Source organism: Carettochelys insculpta, chromosome 1 (assembly GCF_033958435.1).
Source record: "Carettochelys insculpta isolate YL-2023 chromosome 1, ASM3395843v1, whole genome shotgun sequence".
Lineage (NCBI taxonomy): Eukaryota > Metazoa > Chordata > Testudines > Carettochelyidae > Carettochelys > Carettochelys insculpta.
In genome coordinates, this window is record NC_134137.1 from 235383730 (window position 1) to 235407262 (window position 23533).

The window sequence follows — 23533 nt, forward strand, 5'->3', positions numbered from 1 at the left end:
GTGTGGAAGGAACAGCGTTTGGGGGAAGGGAAAGGGGGAGTGCTGGGTGCCCGGCCCGTGCGCCGTCTGCTGCACGGGGGGCGGGGGCGTGGTCAGGGCTGCCCGCACAGCGTCCCACTGTCCCTTTGGGAAGTGTCTCGCCTTACCTCTTGTGCGCGCCACGGGGAGAGAGCTGAACAGTGTCATGGGGGGTGAGCGCTAGGGGGAAGCCCGTGTTACAGCCTCAGCCGGAGCGAAAGCCACACATTCAAAGCCCTGTTGTGGGGGCATTCATGTGAGGCCAGCAGCCCAAGGCGGGGAGGTGTGCTGCTGCGGGCTGAATAGGGACAGGGAGCCGCGTTAGCCTGTATTCTGCCCAAACAAACCCGCCCTCATGTAGCACTTGAAATATTAATAAAATAATTTATGAGGTGATGAGCTCTCGTGAGACAGACCCACTTCTTCAGATCATAGCCACACCAGAACAGACCCAATATTTAAAGGTTAACAATTTTTGGTTCTCTGTGCCTTAAATATTGAGTCTGTTGGGGTATGGCTGCGGTCTGAAGAAGTGGGACTGTCCCACAAAAGCTCACTGCCTAATGAATTATTTTGTTAGTCTTTAAAGTGCTGCTGGGCTGCCTTTCTGTTTTGGCAGAATATAGACTAACATGGCTATCTCTCTGTTACTGTTCAAAATGGGAGGTTATGCCAGCTCTGGATCTTGGTGCTCAACTGCTTCCCTCTTATCCCTATTCTGACTGCTCCTGCAGGCTCCCAAAGCAGGCGATTGTCACCTGTTAAGGCTTTCTTCAGACTGGGTCTAGGAACAAAAAAGTGAAAAACCACCCTGCTTGCCAGACCTATTAGCATAACACTGAACCCAAGAAAGAGCCAAAAAGTGGTGCTGAAGACATTTCACAGCCATGTGTCATCCCAGAGGAATACACAGGCAGTTTCAGAATTTGCTGACAAAAACAGTTGTGCATTATTAGTGTAATAAAGGGGTGGGGAACTATCTTTGGGCTGGGGCCACTGACTCAGAAAAAAATCAGGGCCACACCTCACTGACATGGCCCCTGACTCAAAAACAGAAAAAAAAAAAGTCTCTTCAGTCCCCTCACACACCAGCCCCAGAGCCTAGGTGGGCTAGCGTTAGTAGACTTTGTGGCCTCCCTTAGGCTCTGGGGTGAGGCCAAGTATGAGAGATTCATTGTAGGAAGGGGCTCCAAGAAGTGGGCTTAGGGTGCGGAAGCTGGGCAGAAGGAAGGGTGCAGGAGTGGACTGAGAATTGGTTATCTGGGAGGGTGGTATGGTGAAGAAGTGGGCTGTAGGTGGGTAACCTGGATGGAGTGGGATGCAGGACCAGGTTGGGGGTGAGGGGATTTAGGTGGAAGGTGGATGCAGGAGTGGCTGAGGGTGAGTGTCTGAGTGGGAGGGAGTGCAGGAGGGGACTGGAGATGGCGGGTAGAGGCTGCAGAAGCAGGCTTGGGGTTGTGGGTCTGGGCAGGAAGAAGGTCACCTGTGCTCATCTATGACCTTGGGACTCTATGTCCAGATGTGCTGCTGATGTGTGCTGTCAAGGTATGCTGTGTTGTTACTCCTTACTGAAATACAGGAGTACCAAAATTGACCTTAGGAGCCCTTAAAATCTGTAGAATGGACCATGGAGTGGGGAGTGACAGCTTAGAAAATCAACTAAGTTTGACCTAAACTACTAGTGTAGAACCAGTCATACTCAAAGATGTGAACTAAGATGGAAAGCAAGAAAACTAGATGCAGGGTTTCTTTGTTCAAAAGGAATACTCCAGGGGCAGACACACTGTGAAAGGGCTGAATAAAGCAATTTATGGAGAAATTTTGGAAGAACTAATATGCATAGTTGAACTAAACAGAAAACACAATAATTGGCTACATGCATTGAAATGTGGTGAATACCCAAGCAGAGGTGCAATTCTTCAGGAAACTCAAACCAAATAAATTAGGATTAAAAGGGCTGAAATGAGGAAAAGTGAAGTGTTTCAAGGAACATTTCTCAACTGTAATGGAGCCTCCAAACTGTAGAGTAGCTCCCCATTAGCCAAGACACTTAAAGCTAGTATTATATATATATTCCTGAAACATGACATCCAGTTCTAGGAGAAACAACTTATCCCAGTGCTACACACTCTCAGCAGCTGGCACTTCACAGAAGCAGCAGGGATGGAACTTACAGGCCTTGACCTAAGCTCCCGGTATGTTGCACAGCCATGTGGTCACTCAGCAGCGCTCAGGGTACCCAGCCCTGGTGGACCAGCAGAGGCTGTGTGACCATGCCCTCTGCCATCCCTAAGCAAGCCCATCCTGGACCTGCTGAGGAAAGGTGCCTATCCTGTGGCCTCAGCCCTAGAACTTCCACAGTGGAGAGAAATGTCTTTCCCGTACTCAGCCCAGGTACTTCTTTAGGGGGCAAGAGAGCTGCAGGGAGTCCTCTTTCCCACTGCAGGCCCGGGGCAGCCTGCACCCTGTACTGCTCATTCCCAGCTCCACCCCAGAGTTCGCACTTCCAGACAGAGCCCTCACACCCCTGACCCAAAGCCTCTGCTCCAACCCTGAGCCCCCTCTGACACATTGAACCCCTCAGTCCCAGCCCTGCATGGGAATTTTGTTATATGCATCAATATGGAGATGAGATAATGTGTCCCACCTCCTTACTAGTGCAGACAACCAATTTCATTCACACACATAGGGAAAAATTAGAGGGACTACTGGCCTGGGCCACTCAACCCAAAGCAGACCCCATTTCAAGTTAGCAGTACTTGGCAAAGCTGAGTGTTTCTGTTTCCATCCCGTAGTGGGCACAGAGCATCTACTCTCCCACAGTTCTGGTTTACAAGTAAAGAACTATCCTGCACTAGTCGCTAACTGGAAAGACGAGGGCTGTCAGGCACAACGGGGCTGAGCAGACCTCACCCCTGGCTGGCTGTGCAAGGAGAGCCCTAGCTGGATGGGACACACATTGGTAGGCCTGAGAAGTCTGTGATCTGGGGCTGAACAGGGATGAAGGAGTTGGGAACAGAGGCATCAGGAGCTGTTGGTCAGGTTGGCAAATTGGTTTATTTGTAATGAATGTTTCTCTTCCCTTGCTGCTGTTTTCTCTCTGTGGGGCCGTCCAGCCACCTCAGCCTGTGCAGGGGTCAAGCTTGTGGGATGCAGGAGGCTCAGCACACAACTCCATCCCTCACATGTTGCTCTGCTCAACTGCCCCTGAGAGGAGAAAAGGAGAGAGAATGGAGTGGGGGTGGAGGAGAGGATTGGTGCTCCTCCCCCAGGCTTGGGCCCAGTGCCAGCAACACACCCAGGGCTGGGAATGGAGCATCTCACTGCCAGAGCCCCAGGCAGGAGATTCCACGGCCCTGAGCTCTCCCCCACAGGGGCAGGGCCCTGCCTCTTCTGCCACCCACACAGAGCGTCCCAGCCTGGGGAGTCCCAGCACAGAATCCAGCACAGGCTGTGCCAGCCTACGGGCCGGCTGCCACGTCTGACTCTGCAGAGCAGGAGACAGCCCAGCTGGGAAGGACCTTTTGGCCGCTGGCTACTCAGTGCCATAGACATGCTGAGGCTCAGCTCAGCCATTTGCTTTGAGAGGTAGGGGCTGATCTGGGGAGCAGGTTCTCTCCCTGCCCCTTTGTTCCTATGGGACCCAGTGCAAGGTGGGGTGAATCCACGTACACAAGAGCTGTCAGTGCCCAGGAAAGTGAAGGGAGCTCCCTGCACTGGGACTGAGCAGCTACCATTGGTTCAGCACCTGAGGGAGGGCTAGGCAGGAGGGTGGTGCAGGAAGTGGTCTGGGGATATGGGATCTGGGTAATGGGGGTACACATGGCTGCATATCCTCCACCACTCCCAATCACCAGCAACCGCTGCTCCTATTGGCCACAATTCCAACCAATCAGAGGGGTGGGGAAAAAGCCTCCAGGCAGCACTGCCGTTTCCTCGGCTGTGAGGAGGGGGCATGACAGTGGCAGTGGCAGCACACAGAGCCACTTCTCTTGGCAGGCAGAGTCCATGGGCCAGGTGTGACCCCAGCTTGCCTGAGTCCAGCTCATGAGGCTCAGGGCTCCCCACCCCACAGCAAGGTGGACGCTGGGCAGGGAAGCCCTGGGCATTAGGTTACCCTCCACTGGCTTAGACCTTGTGGAGCACCTGCTGCTGGGAGACCCTCCACTCTGTCCCTCTGGCTCTCCTGACCTTTGTTTCTCTCATTCACTCTCTAACCCCCACTTTCAAGCACATGTGGCATCTCCAGGCCTAGCCAGAAGCAGGAAGCTCAGGCCCAGCTGCTGGGGAAAGAAGGTGTAGAGAACCTAAGCTTTTAGGACAGGCTAAGCGGCCTTGGGTTCTTATCTGATACAAGCCCAGACAGCCCGTCTCTGAAAAGTTCACAGAAACATGAGGCCCAGTGCGATGACGGGATCTTGTTGGGGCAGGCTGGGCTGGAGCCCTCAGCCTGCTCTGGAAGGGCCTCTCTCAAACCCCTGCAGTGACCCTGTTTCAGTAGGACTCACAAAGCAGAGGCAGAGGAGGGTGATGTGCAAAGTGAGGAATGAACATAGGACATCTGTCCCCAGCAAAAGGCCAACAGTGCAGGTGAGAAACCATGGAGCAGTGGGAAGAAGGCACCATCCTGGACTGCACAGGGGATGCACTGGCTGGAGATGAGCTCTCCCAGTGTGGGGAGCAAGTCTTGGGATGATGTGAGCAGGAAGAGAGGAAGAAATGGTTCTTCACACCCTACCTTTGCTGCAGGGGGTGCTGTACTCTGCAATGGCAAATTCACCTGGAAGCCACAAGGAAAGGGAGATGTGATCAGAACTCTTTGCACTTCCACCAGGCCCTCTGCAGAGACCTGGCTCCGTGCCAGAGAACTCAGGTGGTGGGGGGGACCCCCATCTCCAGGGGCATTGGGGGAACCTCAGCTGGGCTCCGTGGGAGGAGGACAAAGGTTAGCCCAAGGCTTCAGTGCAGCAGGCACCTCCAGCGGGTGTGGGCCAGGTGACCTATGGCTGATTGCACAGCTCATCTGACACACGGCCAGCACGGCTGCTGCTGGGCTCTGGGTTTGTCCCCACAGTTTCCTAGCTGGGGAGGTGGAGGAGTGAATGTACCTGCCCCAAGTCACACACAGAGCTGGGAGCTCAGGGCACGATCAGAACACAGGAACCTCCCAGATCCCTTTGGCACTAATGTACTTCAGTTGGCACCTTCCCTCTACAGCGTGGGATGGTCTGGAACCTCAGGCACTGCCATGTCATGAACATGAGGCCAGAGAAGGATGAGCCGTTGCCCACAATCCCTGTGTCCCCCACATTCTCACTGGGGAGGAGGGAGATGCTTATTTCCATATGCCAGTGGGCTCACTGTGGCACTCAATGAGACTGTTCTCCTCACAGCGACAGGCCAATGGGGGCTAATGTCCCCAGCCCTGCCCCCACACACACCCGTCTCATAGTAATCGTAGACCTTCACCAGTGCCGACTTCAGGCTCTGGACAGTGAGTCCTGCTCCACGGCAAAGAAGAAGCTCTGGGTAGTGTTGCTCACCTGGAGGGGAAACAGACAAGACTCAGAAGGTAACTCTCAGCTACCTCTCCCCATCCTCCCCCATCTCCCCATTCCTCACCCCACAGCCCGAGTGTCTGCCCCTTTGGCTGTAGGGCTTGGCAGAGGTCAGTCCCTCAGGGAGGATGGAGAAGCCCTGCCCACCCACTGCCTTGGGATCCATAGGCTCGGGGAGGAACAGAGCCATGGCTGTATATGTTGCAGGGAGCTATTAGTGCTCCACAGAAATGCTGGGGGTCAGCAGCATATGAGGGGGATACCTGGGTTTGTTTATCCCTGGCCTGGCCAATCCCCTCACCTTAGTGCCTCTATTAAAGGTCTGTCAGGGGGTGACTCTCCCCACCCCACCCCAGCCCCAGGTGGCCACTCACCTGTTCCATGTAGACCAGCATGTGGTTGGCACTCAGTTCTGTGCAGTGGATCGAGTTATGTCCTTCCAGCTGCCATAGGCCAAGAGAGAAGCAGAATGTTACCAATCTATCCTTCAAACAACCCTAGAGTCCTAAGGAATGGAATGCTGAAGCAATCCCATTACTGTTCACAATTAACTTGGGGATCTCCTCGAGGATGGGGATTGTCCCCAGGGACTGAAGAAGGCAAACGCAGAACCTATCCTTAAACAGAGGAACAAAGTGGACTCAGGAATTCAGAGACCAGTCAGGTTAACATTCATACTTGGAATGGTAGCAGAAGAATTTATTAAACAGTCAACCTGTCAGGACTTGGAATCTAACAGGATTAAGAGGTGTAATCAGTATGGATTTGTCAAGAACCAACGAGGCCAAACAAACCTCATGTTCTTCTCCGAGAGGTTTACTGGACTAGTGGATGTGGGGAAGCAGCAGTTATCATATATCTTGACTTTAATAGGCTTCTGACACAGACCCAGATTCTCATAAGAAAATCAGGGATACGTGATCTGGATGAAGTCACTGTCAGGTGGATGTACAAGTGATGGAAAGATCACACACAAAGGGTCATCATCAGTGGTTTGCTTCTACATTGGAAGGATGGATACAGATGGGTACCACTGTTGTTAGTCTAGGGTCTGGTACTATTCAATGTGACTATTTCACATGGATAATAAGGTACAGAGCATGTTTATAAAATCAGTGGATGACACCAAACTGTGAAGGGCTCTGAAAACATTGAAGAGGATTAGAATTCAAACCAAAATTGCTAAAATTAGAGAACTGGTCTGAAAACAACAAGATGATATTCGATATAGACAAGTACAAAGTACTGCACATGGGAAGGAAAAATTAATGCACAGCTACAAAGTTGGGGGAAGGGTAGGGTAATCATCAGTCCCAGTTTTACCAGGAGAGTCCCTAATTTAAACTGTCTCACAGGTGTCCCAACTTTTTTAAGGAAAAAATGGGTTAATTGTTCCCTATTTTACCAGGCTCCTGTTCCCCCGCACAGGGTATCTCAGGGCAGCAGCCTCTGCTGCAGGCAGCTGCCCATTTCCCTGTTGCCCCACACCTTGGGGCAGCAGATGCTGCTGCAGGGGAGCTCCTCTATGGGGCAGCTGCCCCTTTCCATGACACACCACAGCAGCAGCCCCCTCTGCCAGCGAGCTCCACCACAAGGTGGCTGCCTCATTTCCCATCATCCTGTGCCTTGGGGAGGCAGCTCCTGCTGTAGGGAAGCTCCTCTGTGGGGCAACTGCCACATTCCTGGCCTCCCCCTGCCAAGAGGCTCAGAGCCCCTGTTTTCAGCACACATACCCCACCAGGTGCTTGCGGAACCCCCAGTCTTCCACCCTCTCTTACTGGAAGGCTGTGGAGCCTCGATCTCCAGTTCCTTACCATGGGACAGTGGCCCCCATCACCAAGCCCTAACATGGGACAGCAGCCCCCCCTCCATGGAGACTGGTGTCCTGCATTTGCCACCCGAAGGAACTGTCTAGGGGATAATACCACTGACAAGAATCTTAGGGTCGCAGAGAATCACAAAAGTAATATGCCCACTATGTGATGCATTTGCAAAAAAAAGACTAATATCATCCTGGATTGTAAGACCAGAAGCGTCGTATGTAATTGTATAGCTCTACTTGTCACAGAAGGGTTCAGCTGGAGTACTGTGTCCACATCTGGGCACCACATTTTATGAAAAATATGTGGATAAATTGGAGATAGTCTAGCCAACAGCAACTAAAATGACAGAGGGCTTAGAAGACTTGCACTACAAGAAAAGATTAAAACACTGGGCATATTTAGTCTTGAGAAAAGAAGACTGAGAGGGGCCTGATACATAGCTGAGCACTCTTAAGGGAAGTTATGAAGATCATGGTCATCAGTTCTTCTCTAATCTCCAGACAAAGGAATGGGCTTAATTTGCTTAACAGGCTTCCGAGGGAGGCTGTGGCATTCCCACCACTGGAGGCTTGTAAGTACAATTTAGACAGACATCTATCAGGGATGGACCAGGTTGACATGGTCCTGCTTCTGCACAGAGGGCTGGACGTGATGACCTCTTCAGGTCTTTCTCAGTCCTGCACCTCTGTAACTCGTTGCTGGTGCTTCAAGGGAAGAGGCAGAATCCATACTATGGCCCCACACGCTTAGTGGCTTGAGATGGGAAGTGCCCCAATTTGAGACCTGTGGAGCTGGGATTTTATTAAGTCTGACTTGTCCCCTGAGGGGTTGACTGGAGCTGGGGGTGGGGCTCTGGGCACTGCATCTTTGCTTTTTACAGACTTCATTAATCTGCTGGGATCCCACACCAGGGCTACGTCTACACGTGCACCCAACTTCGAAATAGCTTATTTCGATGTTGCGACATCGAAATAGGCTATTTCGATGAATAACGTCTACACGTCCTCCAGGGCTGGCAACGTCGATGTTCAACTTCGACGTTGCTCAGCCCAACATCGAAATAGGCACAGCAAGGGAACGTCTACACGCCAAAGTAGCACACATCGAAATAAGGGAGCCAGGCACAGCTGCAGACAGGGTCACGGGGCGGACTCAACAGCAAGTCGCTCCCTTAAAGGGCCCCTCCCAGACACACTTTCATTAAACAGTGCAAGATACACAGAGCCAACAACTAGTTGCAGACCCTGTATATGCAGCACGGACCCCCAGCTGCAGCAGCAGCAGCCAGAAGCCCTGGGCTAAGGGCTGCTGCCCACGGTGACCACAGAGCCCCGCAAGGGCTGGAGAGAGAGTATCTCTCAACCCCCCAGCTGATGGCCGCCATGGAGGACCCCGCTATTTCGATGTTGCGGGACGCGGATCGTCTACACGTCCCTACTTCGATGTTGAACTTCGAAGTAGGGCGCTATTCCCATCCGCTCATGGGGTTAGCGACTTCGACGTCTCGCCGCCTAACGTCGATTTCAACTTCGAAATAGCGCCCAACACGTGTAGACGTGACGTGCGCTATTTCGAAGTTACTGCCGCTACTTCGAAGTAGCGTGCACGTGTAGACGCAGCCCAGGGCTCCAGAAGGGGCACCTCCCAGCTCCCATTGTCTAGGTTTCCCTAAAGAAATGAGAGGCCCAGGTGGGGGTGGGAGTTGCAGTAAGTGGGGGATGTTATACCTGGGGGAGCAGAGAGGAGCACGGGGAGAAGGGGGCTCCTCACTCGCTCTCCCCAGCACCCCAAAAGCCCAGCCTGACTTCCCCTGAGAGGAGGCCTGCCCCTGGCTGAGGACACTGTGAGATGCCTCCAGCCAGGCCCCCACCCCTGTGCATGACAGTTTATCAGGAAGTCACCGAGGGGGTGCTCGAGGACAAGGGCTGGGCTGGGCTGGGGAAGGAGTGGGGAATCAGGAGAGTCAGAAGGAGGAGATAGGATGAGAGAGACGGGAGGCAACTGAGGGGCTGGATACTGAAGAGGTGATGAGGGAGGGGCCAGTACAATGAAGGATTGGAGTTTGGAGCTGATTGAGGGACAGACATCCCTCTCCTTGGAGGACTGAAGACAAGGAGCTCTGAGGCTGGGGCCATACACAGAATAGGTTGTAACCTTCCTCACTGATGGCCTCACAGGGATGAATCCTGACAGCATCTTAACATCGACAATGACCATTTTGGACACAGAGCATTTCCCTGTGTAACTGGGAGACCATGTGGGAAACAAAGTTTAATACATCTGAGCATAGAGCTGATGCACCTCAACCCTGATCTGCAGCACCTCCCACCTGGCCTGGCTCAGGCTTGTCCAGTTCTGTTCTGGCTCCCTCTCTGCCACTACTTTTAATTCTTGCCCTGCAGCCCCTCTGCTATTCCAGTCCTGGGCTCTCCACACAGCTTTGCCAGTGCCCTTCAGTCCTGCCTCTGGAGCAGTGTAAATTGGCTAAAAGTGCCTCAAAACAAGGCTTCCCAGCCACTAACTAGTTTATTTAAAATATGCCCTTCAGGAGGTGGGGGGCAGGAAGGGAAGCAAATTAAATAAAGGTTTAAAAGTTTGATTTTTTAAAAAGTACAATCCATTTAGGCTACGTCTAAACTAGCACACTACCTCGAAATATCCTATTTCAACATAAGAACATCGAAATAGGCTACTTCGACGTGTATCGTCTACACATCCTCCAGGGCTGGTGCCATCGACGTTCAACATCGAAGTAGTGACAGAGAATGTCGAAAGGAGCCGCCCCGGAAGGAAATGCGTAGCGTCCACACACACAAGCATTCCCTGTCGAAATAAGGGGCCAGCAAAGCCCCAAGCTGCTCCCTTAAAGGGCCCCTCCCAGACATATTTGCCCTGCACAGCATGAGATCCACAGAGCCGACAACCGGTTGCAGACCCCGTGCACACAGCATGGACCCCCAGCTGCAGCAGCAGCAGCGACCAGAAGCCCTGGGCTAAGGGCTGCTGCACGCAGCAACCATAGAGCCCCGCAGGGGCTGGATAGAGCGTCTCTCAAGCCCTCAGCTGATGGCCACCATGGAGGACCCCACTATTTTGATGTAGTGGGACGCGGATCGTCTACACGCGCCCTACTTCAATGTTGAACGTCGTTGTAGGGTGCTATTCCCGTCTTCGGATAGGAATAGCGATTTCGACGTCTCGCCGCCTATTTCAACATCGAAATAGCGCATGGCACATGTAGACGCGACGCGTACTATTTTGACATTGTGCCAGCTACTTCGAAGTAGCCAGCTAGTGTAGACGCACCCTTAATTAAATATAATATGTGGTTGAGGTTTTGAAAACAAGTGTAAGGTCTGTGCCGTTAAAACTTTACATTAAAAGAGCATACTGAACTAACTTAGAAGAGGTGGTGTTTCTACATGATATTACTACTAGGGGGTCTTATTTGAATTTTACAGAACTTCTGGGGAAAAAAAACAGAATACTGGACGTGAAAGGCTACATCTTCACTAGAAAGTTTTGTCTACAAAACTGACTGAGCGTCTGCACAGAAAATGTGTTTTGTCGACAGAAACCATCAACAAAAAAGCTTTGTAGACACTCCAGGGGGCCCTTTGGTCAACAGAGCAGATCAAAAGATTTTTTATGTATGGATGCAATTTGTCAACAGATGTTTTGTCGGCACATTTCTTCCGACAGTAACTTCTGTAGACAGATGCTTCTAGTGTAGACATAGGCAAAGTGCTGTTGCTATAAACTTTTTAGCAGGTGCATAGTTCCAGTCACAAAGAACAGAGGGCCAGGTGAGGAACGTGCTGCACGCACAGAAGTCTTTGCAGCATCCAGGTGAAAAACTATATTTTTATTAAAAAAATAAATCTGTTCTATTGGGCTGCAATATCTGTCACTTCAGATCCAAACTGCTTTAGCGTTAGCATTGGAAAGTTATTTCAATGCACTAGCCCAGCTATTGAGCTCTTTTATATACACACTTTCACAGAATAGGACCTTAAAGTTAGGCTCCTAAACCCATATTTTGGCATTTAACGGTGAGTTTTGTGAAAGCACCAAATTAATGTAGGAGCACGAGTTTGGTTGAACTCAGACTGCAAATCCTGGTGAAAGAGGATGGCTGGGTCAAAGCATTCAGCTGCTTTGGTTGTTGCCAGTTTGCTCTGTGGGAGAGTGGTGATGGTTGTAGATGAATGATGGGTTGCAGGTCTGGTACTTTTGTGCCTGAGTCTGTGTTGCTTTCACACTATTGAAGCATTGACTTGTCCTCTTCTGCCTTAGAAAAACAAGCACAATCACTCTGACCATTTATAGGAGAAAAAATAAAGAATTGTTATCACAGAAAAGCAAAATTTGATTGACATTGAAAAGAACAATTGCAATTAAGAAAATACCACAATTTAAAGTAAAAAGCCAGTTTTAATTTTTGGAAAAATGCTGATTTGTGTCCACTTTTTCAGTGGCTCCCCTCGTCTCTGGGAATTCCTAGAGTTATTCATCCCAGCCGTAGGGCTGTTTGCAAAGGCCTGGCCCTGCAAGGGGATTTACCTGATGCTTATTGGCAATGTCAAAGGTCCTGTAAGGCTTAGGGCTGTCACACATCTGGGGGAACGTGCGCCTCCAGTGCAAATGGCTCTTTATCTATTATGGGGAGCACGTTGTATCTCGGGCTGGTCTGAAAGAGAATGCAGAGTTCTGCGTGTGTCTGTGCTCATCTCTGCTCTGCTTTTCTCCTGTCTCCTTCACTCTGCTCTGTTCCATTCTTTCTTTTATCTCGTCTCTCTCTCTTTCCAACTCCACACCCCTCTTTCTTATTTTCCCTTTCACTCCTTCATCTCCCCTTCCCAAGCCACCCCACCCTGGCATCTCCATGGAAAGAGATGGTCTCCCCCCAGCAGCAGCCTCTCCCCCTGTCCCAGTGCCCCTCACCTGCACGTAGACACACCCTTCTCTTGTCACCTCCATGCTGTAATCCCCTGGCACCTCTGGCAGTGCCACGCACTGGAGCAGAATACGGTTTGTGTGATCCACCTGGAACTGGGCCTGGAACTTGCTTGTGGATTGCAGGGTCACTGTGGAGGCTCCTCCGCTCTTGGCGTAGGTACAGGCTCCATACAGGGACAGTGACAGGGCCTGGAGTGCCACCACCGTGTCCTGCCAGAGAAGAGATGGGCCCAGGCACCCAAGGGGATGAGTTAGCCATTTCCATGGGCCTGGAGTCACTATCCTACCATTTCCTTCCACACAACAGTGTCCTGCTCTGGTGCGGAAGGCACATACAAAGATAGCTTTTCCCATTTTCACCCGATATCTCCCTGTGATTAGCGCAGGCCATGCTCCCTATTCCCTTGGGCCCAGCTCCCCCAAGGCATTTAGGTACCTATCACCCACTGAAAGCATCCAGGGATCTAAATCATAGAAGATTAGGGCTGGAAGAGACTTTAGGAGGACATCTAGTCCAACTCCTTGCTCAGAGCAGGACCTACACCAACTAAATCATTCCAGCCATGGCTTTGTCAAGCCTCATCTTACAAATTTCTGGGGCTGGAGATTCCACCACCTCTCAACCCACTCCAGTGCTTTAGTTTTTATATAAGTAGTTTTTACTAATATCCAATCTAGACCTCCCTCCACTGCAACTTCAGACCATTGCTTCTTGTTCTCCTCTCTGCCGCCACTGAGAACAGCCTCGCTCCATCCTCTTTGGAACTCTCCTTCAGGTAGCTGGAGGCTGCTATCAAATCCCCTTTCATCCTTCGCTTCTGAAGACTAAATAAATCCAGTTCCCTCAGCTCCCTAATCAGTTTTGTTGTCCTCCAGTGGACTCTCTTGAATCTGTCCACAGCCTTTCTGTGGCAGGGGAGCCAAAACTGGACACAGTACTTCAGATGCCACACCAGTGCTCAACAGAGGGGAGTAATCACTTGCCTCCATCTGCTGTGAATGGTCCATTAATGCAGCCCAATATGCCGTCAGCCTTCTTGACAACAAGAGCACACTGTTGACTCATATTCAGATTCTCATCTACAGTAATCCCCAGGTCCTTTTCCATACAGCTGCTGCCTATCCGGTCAGTCCTCTGCTAGTAGCAGCGCATGGGATTCTTCCATCCTAAGTGTAGGAATCTGATGTTGTCCCTTTTGAAACTCATCAAATATCTTTTGGTCCAATCCTCCAATTTGTGTAAGTCATTCCGGACCCCATTCCTCTCCTTCAGCTTATTTACCTCTCCCTCTAATGTCATCTGCAAACTTGCTAATGATACAAACCAAGCCATCATATAGATCATCAATGAAGACATTGAAAAGAAAATGGTCCCAGGACGGACCGCTGGGGCAGTCCATTTGAAACTAACCTGTGGCTCACAGAGGCTTTTGGCGAGGCAGCCAGGAGGTTTAACAATTGAGTATGAGAAAGTCTTATGAATCTTTGGGTACCAAGCTAACTGGGATAGTGGTGGAACATGGGGCGATGATTAGTCCTGTCTAAACAGGTCACTCCCAAAAATTCCAGCCTCCAAGCCCCAGCATGGCCAGCATCTGCTCCAAGGTGGAGGCAGCCCCAATGTTTGGTTGTCACTCAGGGTGGTGCTACCTCCTTCCAAGTATGAACAGCTATGCTGCTGGTGCTTCTCTGGAGAGCCTCAGCTCCTGAGCTGGATTGGCCAGGCTGGATGGGGTCAGTGCTGGGGGAGATGGGGGTTGGTATAGCACTTGTGGGGCTCAGGGGGACACATCTGCCCTCCATACACAGAAGCATCATTCATCCAGTCTCCATCTTCATTAACACCCCCAGGGCCTGTGGGGACCAGATGTAACTATGCTCCATGCTGTGACTATCCCATGATCTATTCTAAACTGTACAATGAGGGGACCCCCCAGGGCATCCTTTTCCTCCCCGCAGGTTACTTGTCTGCTTCCTGCCCTGTCTGCCTCCCATCCCCACCCTTGGTGCCTGTGGTTAGGGCAGGGAGCAGCTCACCTGGGTGAAGGAGAAGCCCCCACTGGGATTCCACTGCTTGATGATCCACTTTGCAATCTGTGCTGCAGCTGGCAGGTCGCTCTGGCACAGTGCCGGGTGCGTGGTGAGGTAAGCGAGGAGCACGTAAGACGTCATCTCCACTTCGGCAGAGGGAGCACGGGGGCGATAGAAGGGGAGATCCACCTCCGGCTGCTTCCCAGGCCTCTGCCAGTGAATGGAGCTGTCTGCAGTGGGACAGCAGGACAGAAGGAAATGCAGATGCTTAATTAATGCCATTTACAAAGGGTTTATTGATCTGCTCCTGGTGTAGGTGTGAGAACAGAGCCCATCCCCAGCCCTATGCTCATGGCATTATAAAAAGCTGACATCAAACCAGCCTTAGGGGAAGGGGACCCAGGCCAAACACTCCTGTCCGGTGATGCCCCCCTCTGCTTGCGGAGCTGTAAGGGATCTCCCAGCATCCGAAAGTGGGCCCCATTGATGCTTCTCTCCATGTAATGCCCCTTGGACCAAACCACCCTCTGCCTCTTCTGCCACTGCCTGAGCTCCTCCCAGACCCACTCCAGCATTGCTGCAGCCAGCAGAGCCTGCAAGGGGATGGAAGAAGCTACCTGCCACTGAGCTGCCTCCTCCCCCTGCAACAGGCTTCCTCCTTGAAACAAGCGACAAAGTCAGGGCATGGGAGGGCAGAAATGGGACCAGAAATTTCTTCCAGGCAAAGGGGGAGAGGAGTGAAGAGAGAGCCTGGAGCCAAAGCAGCCTGGAAAGGGAGAGGGCCTGGGGAGGAGGGAGAGGGCAGGAGAAACCAGGGATAAGAAAAGAAAAGGCACAGATGAGAGATCCTAGTGAGGAGGAGCAGACTGGGAGGAAGAGAATCTGCACACCCGGGTGGGGGGAGACTAAAAGAGGGTGAGAGGGCGGAAAGACACCTCTGAGACCCAGCCAACACACCAATTTTGTGCCACTACCTCTGAGCTGTGTCTACACGTGCACGCTACTTCGAAGTAGCGGCACTAACTTCGAAATAGCACCCGTCGCGGCTACACGCGTCGGGCGCTATTTTGAAGTTAACTTCGATGTTAGGCGGTGAGACGTCGAAGTCGCTAACCTCATGAGGGGATCGGAATAGCGCCCTACTTCGACGTTCAACGTCGAAGTAGGGACCATGTAGACGATCTGCGTCCCGCAACGTCGAAATTGCCAGGTCCTCCATGGCGGCCGTCAGCTGGGGGGTTGAGAGATGCTCTCTCTCCAGCCCCTGCGGGGCTCTATGGTCACCGTGGGCAGCAGCCCTTAGCCCAGGGCTTCTGGCTGCTGCTGCGGCAGCTGGGGATCCATGCTGCAGGCACAGGGTCTGCAACCAGTTGTAGGCTCTGTGTATCTTGTGTTGTTTAGTGCAACTGTGTCTGGGAGGGGCCCTTTAAGGGAGCGGCTTGCTGTTGAGTCCGCCCTGTGATCCTGTCTGCAGCTGTTCCTGGCACCCTTATTTCGATGTGTGCTACTTTGGCGTGTAGACGTACCCTCGCAGCGCCTATTTCGATGTGGTGCCGCGCAACGTCGAAGTTGAACGTCGACGTTGCCAGCCCTGGAGGACGTGTAGACGTTATTCATCGAAATAGCCTATTTCGATGTTGGCTTCACGTGTAGACGTAGCCCTGGTTTGGTTAGGGCTGTGATTTTCCTACTGGTACCTCTAGTCTGGGCATAGTTATACCGGCATAAAGGAGGCCTGTACTGGTAAAACCCCATGGGAACAGTTCTGCTGGGATAAACACCTTCACACGGCTATAACTGTGTCTACACGGGAAGAGTCGCACAACTTTAACTATATCGGTTCAGCTACAGTAGTACGACTTGTGTGTAGACAAGGCATTTGGGTTCATCGACACAGGCAAATGATCTGTGTGAGAAAAAAAATGCATTAAACAGCACTCGGGTAAAGGTGACATGGCAGCCAGCACAGGCAGGGACTGAAGGGCTTATACATGCATTTGCTGTTTGTGAAATTAGGTCATGGGGAGACCTCAGGTGAGCCACAGGCAGCCACGACCAGCTGCTTTTTTCCCCCCTGCCTCCAGGTCTCCTCCTCTTCACTCTGTCTTGGGACAAAACTTCTAGCTGACTCCAGGCGTACCCCAGTTGTTGTCTTTCAGTCTCAGTAGACTTTCTCCACATTGTCTGAGGTCTTCCTCTTTTGCATTTTCCTTGCGAGTTCCATGTGAGAGCTTGATGGACTATGCTGGATGATGGTATTCTGAGTGTGTGGCCTGGCCATCTCCACTTTCTTCTCTTGACTTCAGCATCAGTTGGTTCTTCTCCTGCTCTGTTCCAAAGCTCCTCTTTTGTGACAGTCTTACCATTTGATGTGGAGGATTATACCTCAGGCACCTTTTTATGAATATCTATAGGTTGACAATCGACTGGCTTATGAATAGGACAACAAATGACCACCAATGAGGCATTCAGTGGACACTGTTCAAAAAGCTAGAGCGCATTGATTTTGCTGATGATGTTGCCCTCCTTTCACGCCGACATGAAAACATGAAAGAGAAGGTCACAACACTAGACAACACTGCCTCAGTGAATGGACACAAGGGAAAGACCAAGACAATGACTCATCTTTAACAGCCTGTGAATTAATGCTTTTTCTAACACCTCACTCGCAGGAGGGCTATGGGTGTGGGGCTACCAGTGGAGGATAGAGAACCCAGGTTTCTGCTGTGATGGGAAAAGAACTAGGAATGTGTGTGTACTGGGACACTGAATAACAAGTCAAATGTGCACTGGGTCTAGGGATGGATGGAAGGGAGGGCCTTGCAGGAAGAGGTGCTTCTGTATGTGAGTGGATCCTGAGAGAACAATATGTGTGCTTGTGCATTAGCTCGTGCCTGGGGCAGGCTGCAGTGTGTGCGTGGGGAGAGAGATCTGAGGCGGCAAGCCAGCAGGACAGAATGCCTGTGCTTTTGTGGGCAGGGGAGAAAGGAGTATGACAGAACTTCTGGTGTGGGAGGCGAGAGAGAGATCTGGAGCACCTGGGACAAAGCAGCGCTGCAAGCAGGGAATGGGGAAGCTGGAGAGAGCTGCTGGCTGGCTGCGAGGGCCTGCAGGGTGAGGCCCTGAGATGAGGGCAGAACAGGGCTCTGGAGCCTCATGGGAAGCATTCCAGGGACAACAGACTGCAGCTGCCACGGAGCGAGGGGCTGGAGGGAGTTGCTGGTCCCCCGGAAGGGCAGCACACAGAGCATGGCACAGCTGTGGGGCAATGCCACTGAAGAGAGCACCACGGTCCTGGGAGTGGTGTGGGTCCCGAAATGAAAGCGAAGGCGCCACCACCGAACGGGGCATTGGCAAGCAGAGCTAACCCTCGGGGCAGCCAGCAGGAGGCGCCGCAGCAGTGAGTGAATCCCATCACAGCCGGGAAGAAAGGAGTGCGTGAGGGCTTTTGGTGTGGGAGGCAGGAGAGCGCTCGGGAGACCTGGGGAAGAAGGACGAGAGGAGGCGGAAAAGAAAGGGCAGGCCAGTTATCTCACGGTACAGAGAAGGGACACGTGGACGGAAGGGGACAGAGGACAAGCGACTAAGCTCTGGAGCACAGGGAGGGGCAAATGGCGGGAAGGCCGGCACAGGGGAAGGACAAACACAAGGGAGGTGAGTTGGATGCTGAAGGATGCACTCAATGCCCAGTGTAGAAGGGTGCGGACAGGACCTGCTGTGAGATGAGAAATAAGCCCGGCTGCCTCTCAGTCTTAGCTCATCATGGCAAATAAATAACACTGTCACGCCAGGTCCTGGTCCCTGCTCATCTCCCTGGCTGTGGTTCCCCGCCAAGTACCTGTGTCTAATTCCAACCACATGGTCACCTGTCAGACCAGTGGACTGGGATTCAGGGAAGGGCCCATCAGGAAATCTCACCCTCTTTCACAGCATCCTTGTCAAGCGAGTCCAGCAGGGCCCTGCGCTTCCCCTCCTTCCCCGCCAGGGCGAAGACGTAGGCCAGCAGCGCCCTGGTGTACACGTGGTGTCCTCCCTGCTCCGTGGCCGTCTCCAGACAGAACAGAGCATTACGGACCACAGGGTGCTGTGTGGGAGAGACGAGGGGGACAGGGGCGGTCTGGCTGCAGTTTTAAACCAAAGCCCCAGTGATGGGAAACTGCCTGAGCACGTGCTCGGCAGCCACAGCTCTTCCTGCTGCTCCACACCTTCTCCCCGTGTGGCGGGAACCTTTCCCACCAGCACAGCGAAAGCCGTGCTGCACAATTCCCCGCAAGCAGGTGCAGCTAAAAGCGGCACAGAGGGCACAGGGACGTCTGCCCTCAGTGCACCCCGCTTCTGCCCCTCTGGCCTAACTCTAACTGAACACAAGGCACTGGCACAAGTGGCCTTGTGTCAACCCCCTGCACTAAAACAGCTTTTTTGGCTGCTCACTGGTGACAGAACTTTCACCAGCATGACTGCTGGGCAGGGCCAGGTCTAGCTGCCGGAGGACAGAAATAGGTCCTTGACTGGGACCCATCTGGTGGGTGCCCAGGGGCTAAGTCTCATTTGCCCAGGTATTAAATACATGCACAATTCTGGGCTGTAGGCCTGCAAGAGAGGATCAAACCCCAAAGTTTTACATAAAGATCCTACAAAAGGATTCCCAGCAAGACAGAGCCGGTCTCCTGGCCTGGAACGGCAGCTGCTGGGAAATTCTAATTCTGGACTTGGACCTCAGGATAAAGTCTTTTCTGACTGGACTTCCCCAGGTTTAAAGGCCTCTCTCCTAAGATGGGAGTCTGCCAACTAGGGGCCCCAGGCATGGCTGTGCCTTGCGGGGCTGCAGGTACGTACAGTGATGGGCAGAGCGATCTCCAGCAGTGCGATGGTGATGTAGGCCGAGAGAGTGACCTCATCATCCACCCCGCCCTGCAGGGAAGCAGCGAGAGAGACATTAACCCTGAACCCCTCCCTTGCCCCTCCTGCCAGGGCGTATTGCTGCCCCCTTCTCCCCTCACGCTGGTGCCTTCCCTGTACCTGCCCTCTTCTCCCTTCCCCGGCGCAGGGTTACTCCATGCCGGGTGTGATACTTCCCCACCACTAAGTCCCACCTGCCCCATTGCCAACCCCCTGCCCAGCCCCCTGTGCTGAAGTGGCTGAGCTGCGCCCAGGCGGAGTGACAGGCGTTCTTGGTACCAAGGAGGCCCGTAGGGGTCCCATGAGGCCCAGGGGAGCCAGCTGGGTGGATACGTCACCTTCATGGAATTGTTCAGAGTGTCCCAGAGCTGCAGAAGCAGCCGTTTTCCTTCTGCTTGCCAGCGAGCCAGGTCAGAGCATCCTGGACGTGCCTCTCCTCAATGAAGATGTGGGATCGGGCCCGCGCGCAGGACTTGAGGACGAAGGCCGTCAGCCTGCAACAGAGAGCGGCTGCGGTGAGAGCTCCCTCCTGGCCCTGTGCGCTCTGGTGGGGACGGGGTCCCAGGGCACCACCAGCTGGCAGGGAAGCAGCAGGGCCCAGAGAGCTGGTAGCCATGGGGCAGGGGGCCATTCACTCACTCACCCACTCCCCGACATGCAGCAGAGTCTGGGCACAAGACCCAGAGGTTGTCTGACAGGGCACAGCAGCACTGCCCATTTTAGGGCAGGACGTGAGCCAGTTCCCTGCACTGATGGCAAATGGGCACCATGTGGGAGCTGTCCAGAGCCATCTCAGAATCCTCAGTGCCCAGGAAGGCCCAGGACACTGACTCTGCACTTTCTTATTGCAAAAGCCACAGCACAGCACCCCCTTGCATGGGTCAGAGATCAGTGCTCAGACGGAGAATGCTCCTGCCTGAGTCACCCGCCCTGCTATTTACATTGCTTGAATTTAATTATATGAGAATGCAATAAACCAACTGATTGAGGTACACGTGTGTGTGTTCTGAAGCTACACCTATAAAAATAATATTTGTGGGGAAAAGTGTGACAAAGCGCACTCTGCCGTGCTTATACTGTTAACCAAAAAAAAATCCCAACCACCAAAACTTTTTAAAATATATTAAACATACATGTTTTCTCCTGGTTCATGAAATGTGCAGCTCCATACACTTGTTCTCACTCAGTGAGGCTAGACACAACTTTGATTCTTTTATTCAAATTCAGTATGAATGCTTTCCAGTGCTTAGAATACAGGGCTTCTCACAGTAGCATAGGGACAGTCACTGGTGCTTTTGTATTTTTTGCTGAGAATGACCTAGAAATAATAATGATGATGATGAATGAAGATGTGATCACATTTACAGGTTGCTGTGTCTGGTTCGAGCACAGGTTAGGGGGTGGGTGGCCTCTAATTACCCTAGTGTATGGGGCCCCAACTTTTTTAATTGGTACTAAGCATTGGGGTGCCACCAGCTGTACCTCAATGCCAAGGCAACCCATACAGGTGCTTCAGCAGCTAGGCTTGTGCATGCTAGCCCTGGTGGGGTCCCCAGACCACTTAGACATGTGGTATGGGACAAACTCTATGCATAGCAGTGGCAGGAAAGGGGAAGGCTGCAGATGCCACAGGCACCTTTGACTTAACAGTTAACGTTCACAGTGAGCAATACTGATAAATGGTCAGGTATCTGAGGTATGCCAGTTGAGAATCAGGACTCTGCAGGCCCAGTGCCTGGGTGCCCTCTCCAGTCCAATCTTTACAGAAGGATATAGGATCCGGCAGTTTCCAGGCCAGGTTCACTTAGTGTCTCTCATTACAGCCATTGTGCACTGGCTCCCAGCCTGGCCATTGTTGCGCTCCCATAAACTTCTCACAGACCTGCACCCAGCTGTAACCTCCAGCAGTCAAGTCTGTTCCTCATTCAGCTCTTTGTACTGTTCCTGCGGACACCCCGCTGCCTCCATCTCTCTATAGCTTCTGGCTAGCCCAGCCGCTGCCACTTCCCAAACAGATCCTGGCCACTCCTCATGTCAGGTCCTTCTCCTGCACCTGGCCAGAAGAAAGGGAAGTGCAGTGTGGAGGTGGATGATGGGAATCACAGCCCTCTGCTTAGCAGATCCCTCACAAGAGAAATGTTCCATAGGAGAATGACACCAGCTCTAACCAATCGCTGGCTGGTCCAGGTGGGCCGCTCCTATTTACCGAGCACATTGACAGAGTGGGCGTACAGAAGACAGGAAAGCAGATCAGAGAGGATTTGGAAAGCGGGACAGACTTTGCTGGTTCATCACTTCATGATGTGACTTTGTTACAACAGGAGTTCTGGGGAATACAATGGATTTGAGCCAAGTGACCGAGCAGCCAGGCGCATATTTACAACTGAGGCATTGACTCGCTGCAGGGCCCTGGCCCACAGCACCTGACCTTGTTCTATCAGGAGGGACATGGGTAAACAACCAGGAGCCCCAGCAAGGACGTGCAGGCTGCCTTTGTGCCAGTTGCGTGGGCCAGGCACTGTGCAGAGGCTGCTGCAGCCCCTTCATTCCGGTGCCCACTCTGGCAGGGAGAGAGACCCACACACCCAGCAGAGGGCAATGAAAAAATGATTAGGTGACTGGAGCACATGACTTACGAGGAGCCCTTGAGGGATATGGTCTTTTTTAGTCTTTAGAGGAGTGAAGAGGGGTTTGCTAGCAGCCTTCAACTACCTGAAGGGGAGTTCCAGAGAGGATGGAGAGAGGCTGTTCTCAGTGGTGACAGATGGCAGAAGAAGCAATGATCTCAAGTTGCAGTGGGGAAGGTGTAGGTTGGATATTCGGAAAGGACTATTTCACCAGGAGGGTGGTGAAGCACTGGAATGTGCTTCCTAGAGAGGTGGTGGATTCTCCATCCCTCGAGGTTATTAAGTCCCAGCTTGACAAAGTCCTGGCTGGGATAAGTTAGTTAAGATTGGTCCTGTTTTAGACAGGGGGCTGGACTAGATGACCTCCTGAGGCCTCTTCCAGCCCTAGGATTCTATGACTCTATGAATCCTGAGCCAGGTCTCGCTGATGTTATGAAGACTGCCACACAAGAGAGTGGAAGAGGAGCCCTCCGGGTCAGGGAGGCCTCTGGGTAAAAGTGATGGGAGCAGGCAGAGCTGACTTGTGCAGAGATTCCCACGGGGCACCACCTGCCCTGGCCCCTCCCCACCCTGATTCATCCCCTTCCTGCCCTTGTCCCACCCTTCCCACCCCAATCCACCCATGCCTGTCCCCCTCCCACTCCTGCCCTGCCCAGCCCCCACTCTCTCCCTGCTCTTATTCTGCCCCCTCATCTGCTCCACTCCCACTCTCACCTTCTGATGGAAGCACTGCACCACATTTGCCGAGTGGAGGGGCAGTCCCCTCCCCTCCTCCAGAGTGGTCCAACAGCAGTGTGAGCTGAAAGCTTGTGCTGCTCGTGGGCGGTGCCACTGCTGGGGAGAGGGAGGAGCACCTCCACACTTCTCAGAAGCAGCGTTGATGCTGAATGTGCGCTGGGAGTGGGCAACACTGGGGGGTGCATGTGACCCCCCCCCATACCTCTCCCACGTGTCACCTCTGGGAGTAGAGACTCAAATCTGTGTGCTAGCCAGTTCCACTGGGATCATGTATATGCGAGGAAAGATCCCCACAAGAGCGGTACCATTTCCAGGTATATGTAGAGGATCATTCATAAATAATGGCACCTGATGCAGGTTTGTAAGCTACTTTCAGGATGAGAAGTCTGGCTACAGGCTGTGTTGCACTCAGTAAGACAAGTTCATCTACAAAAGAAGCAACCCAGGTACCATGTCAATCAAACCACTGCTGTATCCACCGCATAAATATCATCAGTCCTGTTAAGGGATATTTCCAACTCACAAATACCTTGAAAACCTAAAGTTTCCCTGAGAAAGATTTCCTTCTGCGAGTCCTAGACATGGCAGGAGGGTATCAGATTTTCTTTTAATATCAGTTTCTCCTCAGCAAAGACCCTGTGCGCTGTGGTGTGGTCCAAACACATGGCATTCCCACCTTATCTGACACAACACACCCAGCAAGTGCCTGTTGATCAACCAGCCCAAGCTTTGTTTGGATTTTTAATCATGGGGAAAATTTAAAAAAATAGATACAAAATCAAAAAAAAAAAAAAACCAAAATCCACCTTCCCTGGAACTTACACTCCCATATAGACGAGGAGCTGGTTTGTTCTGGGTTTCCACGTACCATGGTGCAACC

General features: G+C 52.3%; 1 protein-coding gene across 1 annotated transcript in view; it reads right to left on the minus strand.

Annotated features, from left to right (window-relative positions):
- Positions 1 to 23533, minus strand: part of LOC142014147 (alpha-2-macroglobulin-like protein 1) — a 79435-nt gene that overhangs the window by 694 nt on the left and 55208 nt on the right. Inside the window, exons 38-45 of the mRNA XM_074996268.1 lie at positions 19226 to 19300; positions 18308 to 18473; positions 14396 to 14619; positions 12344 to 12568; positions 6115 to 6193; positions 5460 to 5561; positions 4757 to 4798; positions 147 to 198 (exon numbers count right to left, since the gene is read on the minus strand). Coding sequence (XP_074852369.1) covers positions 147 to 198; positions 4757 to 4798; positions 5460 to 5561; positions 6115 to 6193; positions 12344 to 12568; positions 14396 to 14619; positions 18308 to 18473; positions 19226 to 19300 — 965 coding nt within the window. The remainder of the gene's footprint in view (positions 1 to 146; positions 199 to 4756; positions 4799 to 5459; positions 5562 to 6114; positions 6194 to 12343; positions 12569 to 14395; positions 14620 to 18307; positions 18474 to 19225; positions 19301 to 23533) is intronic.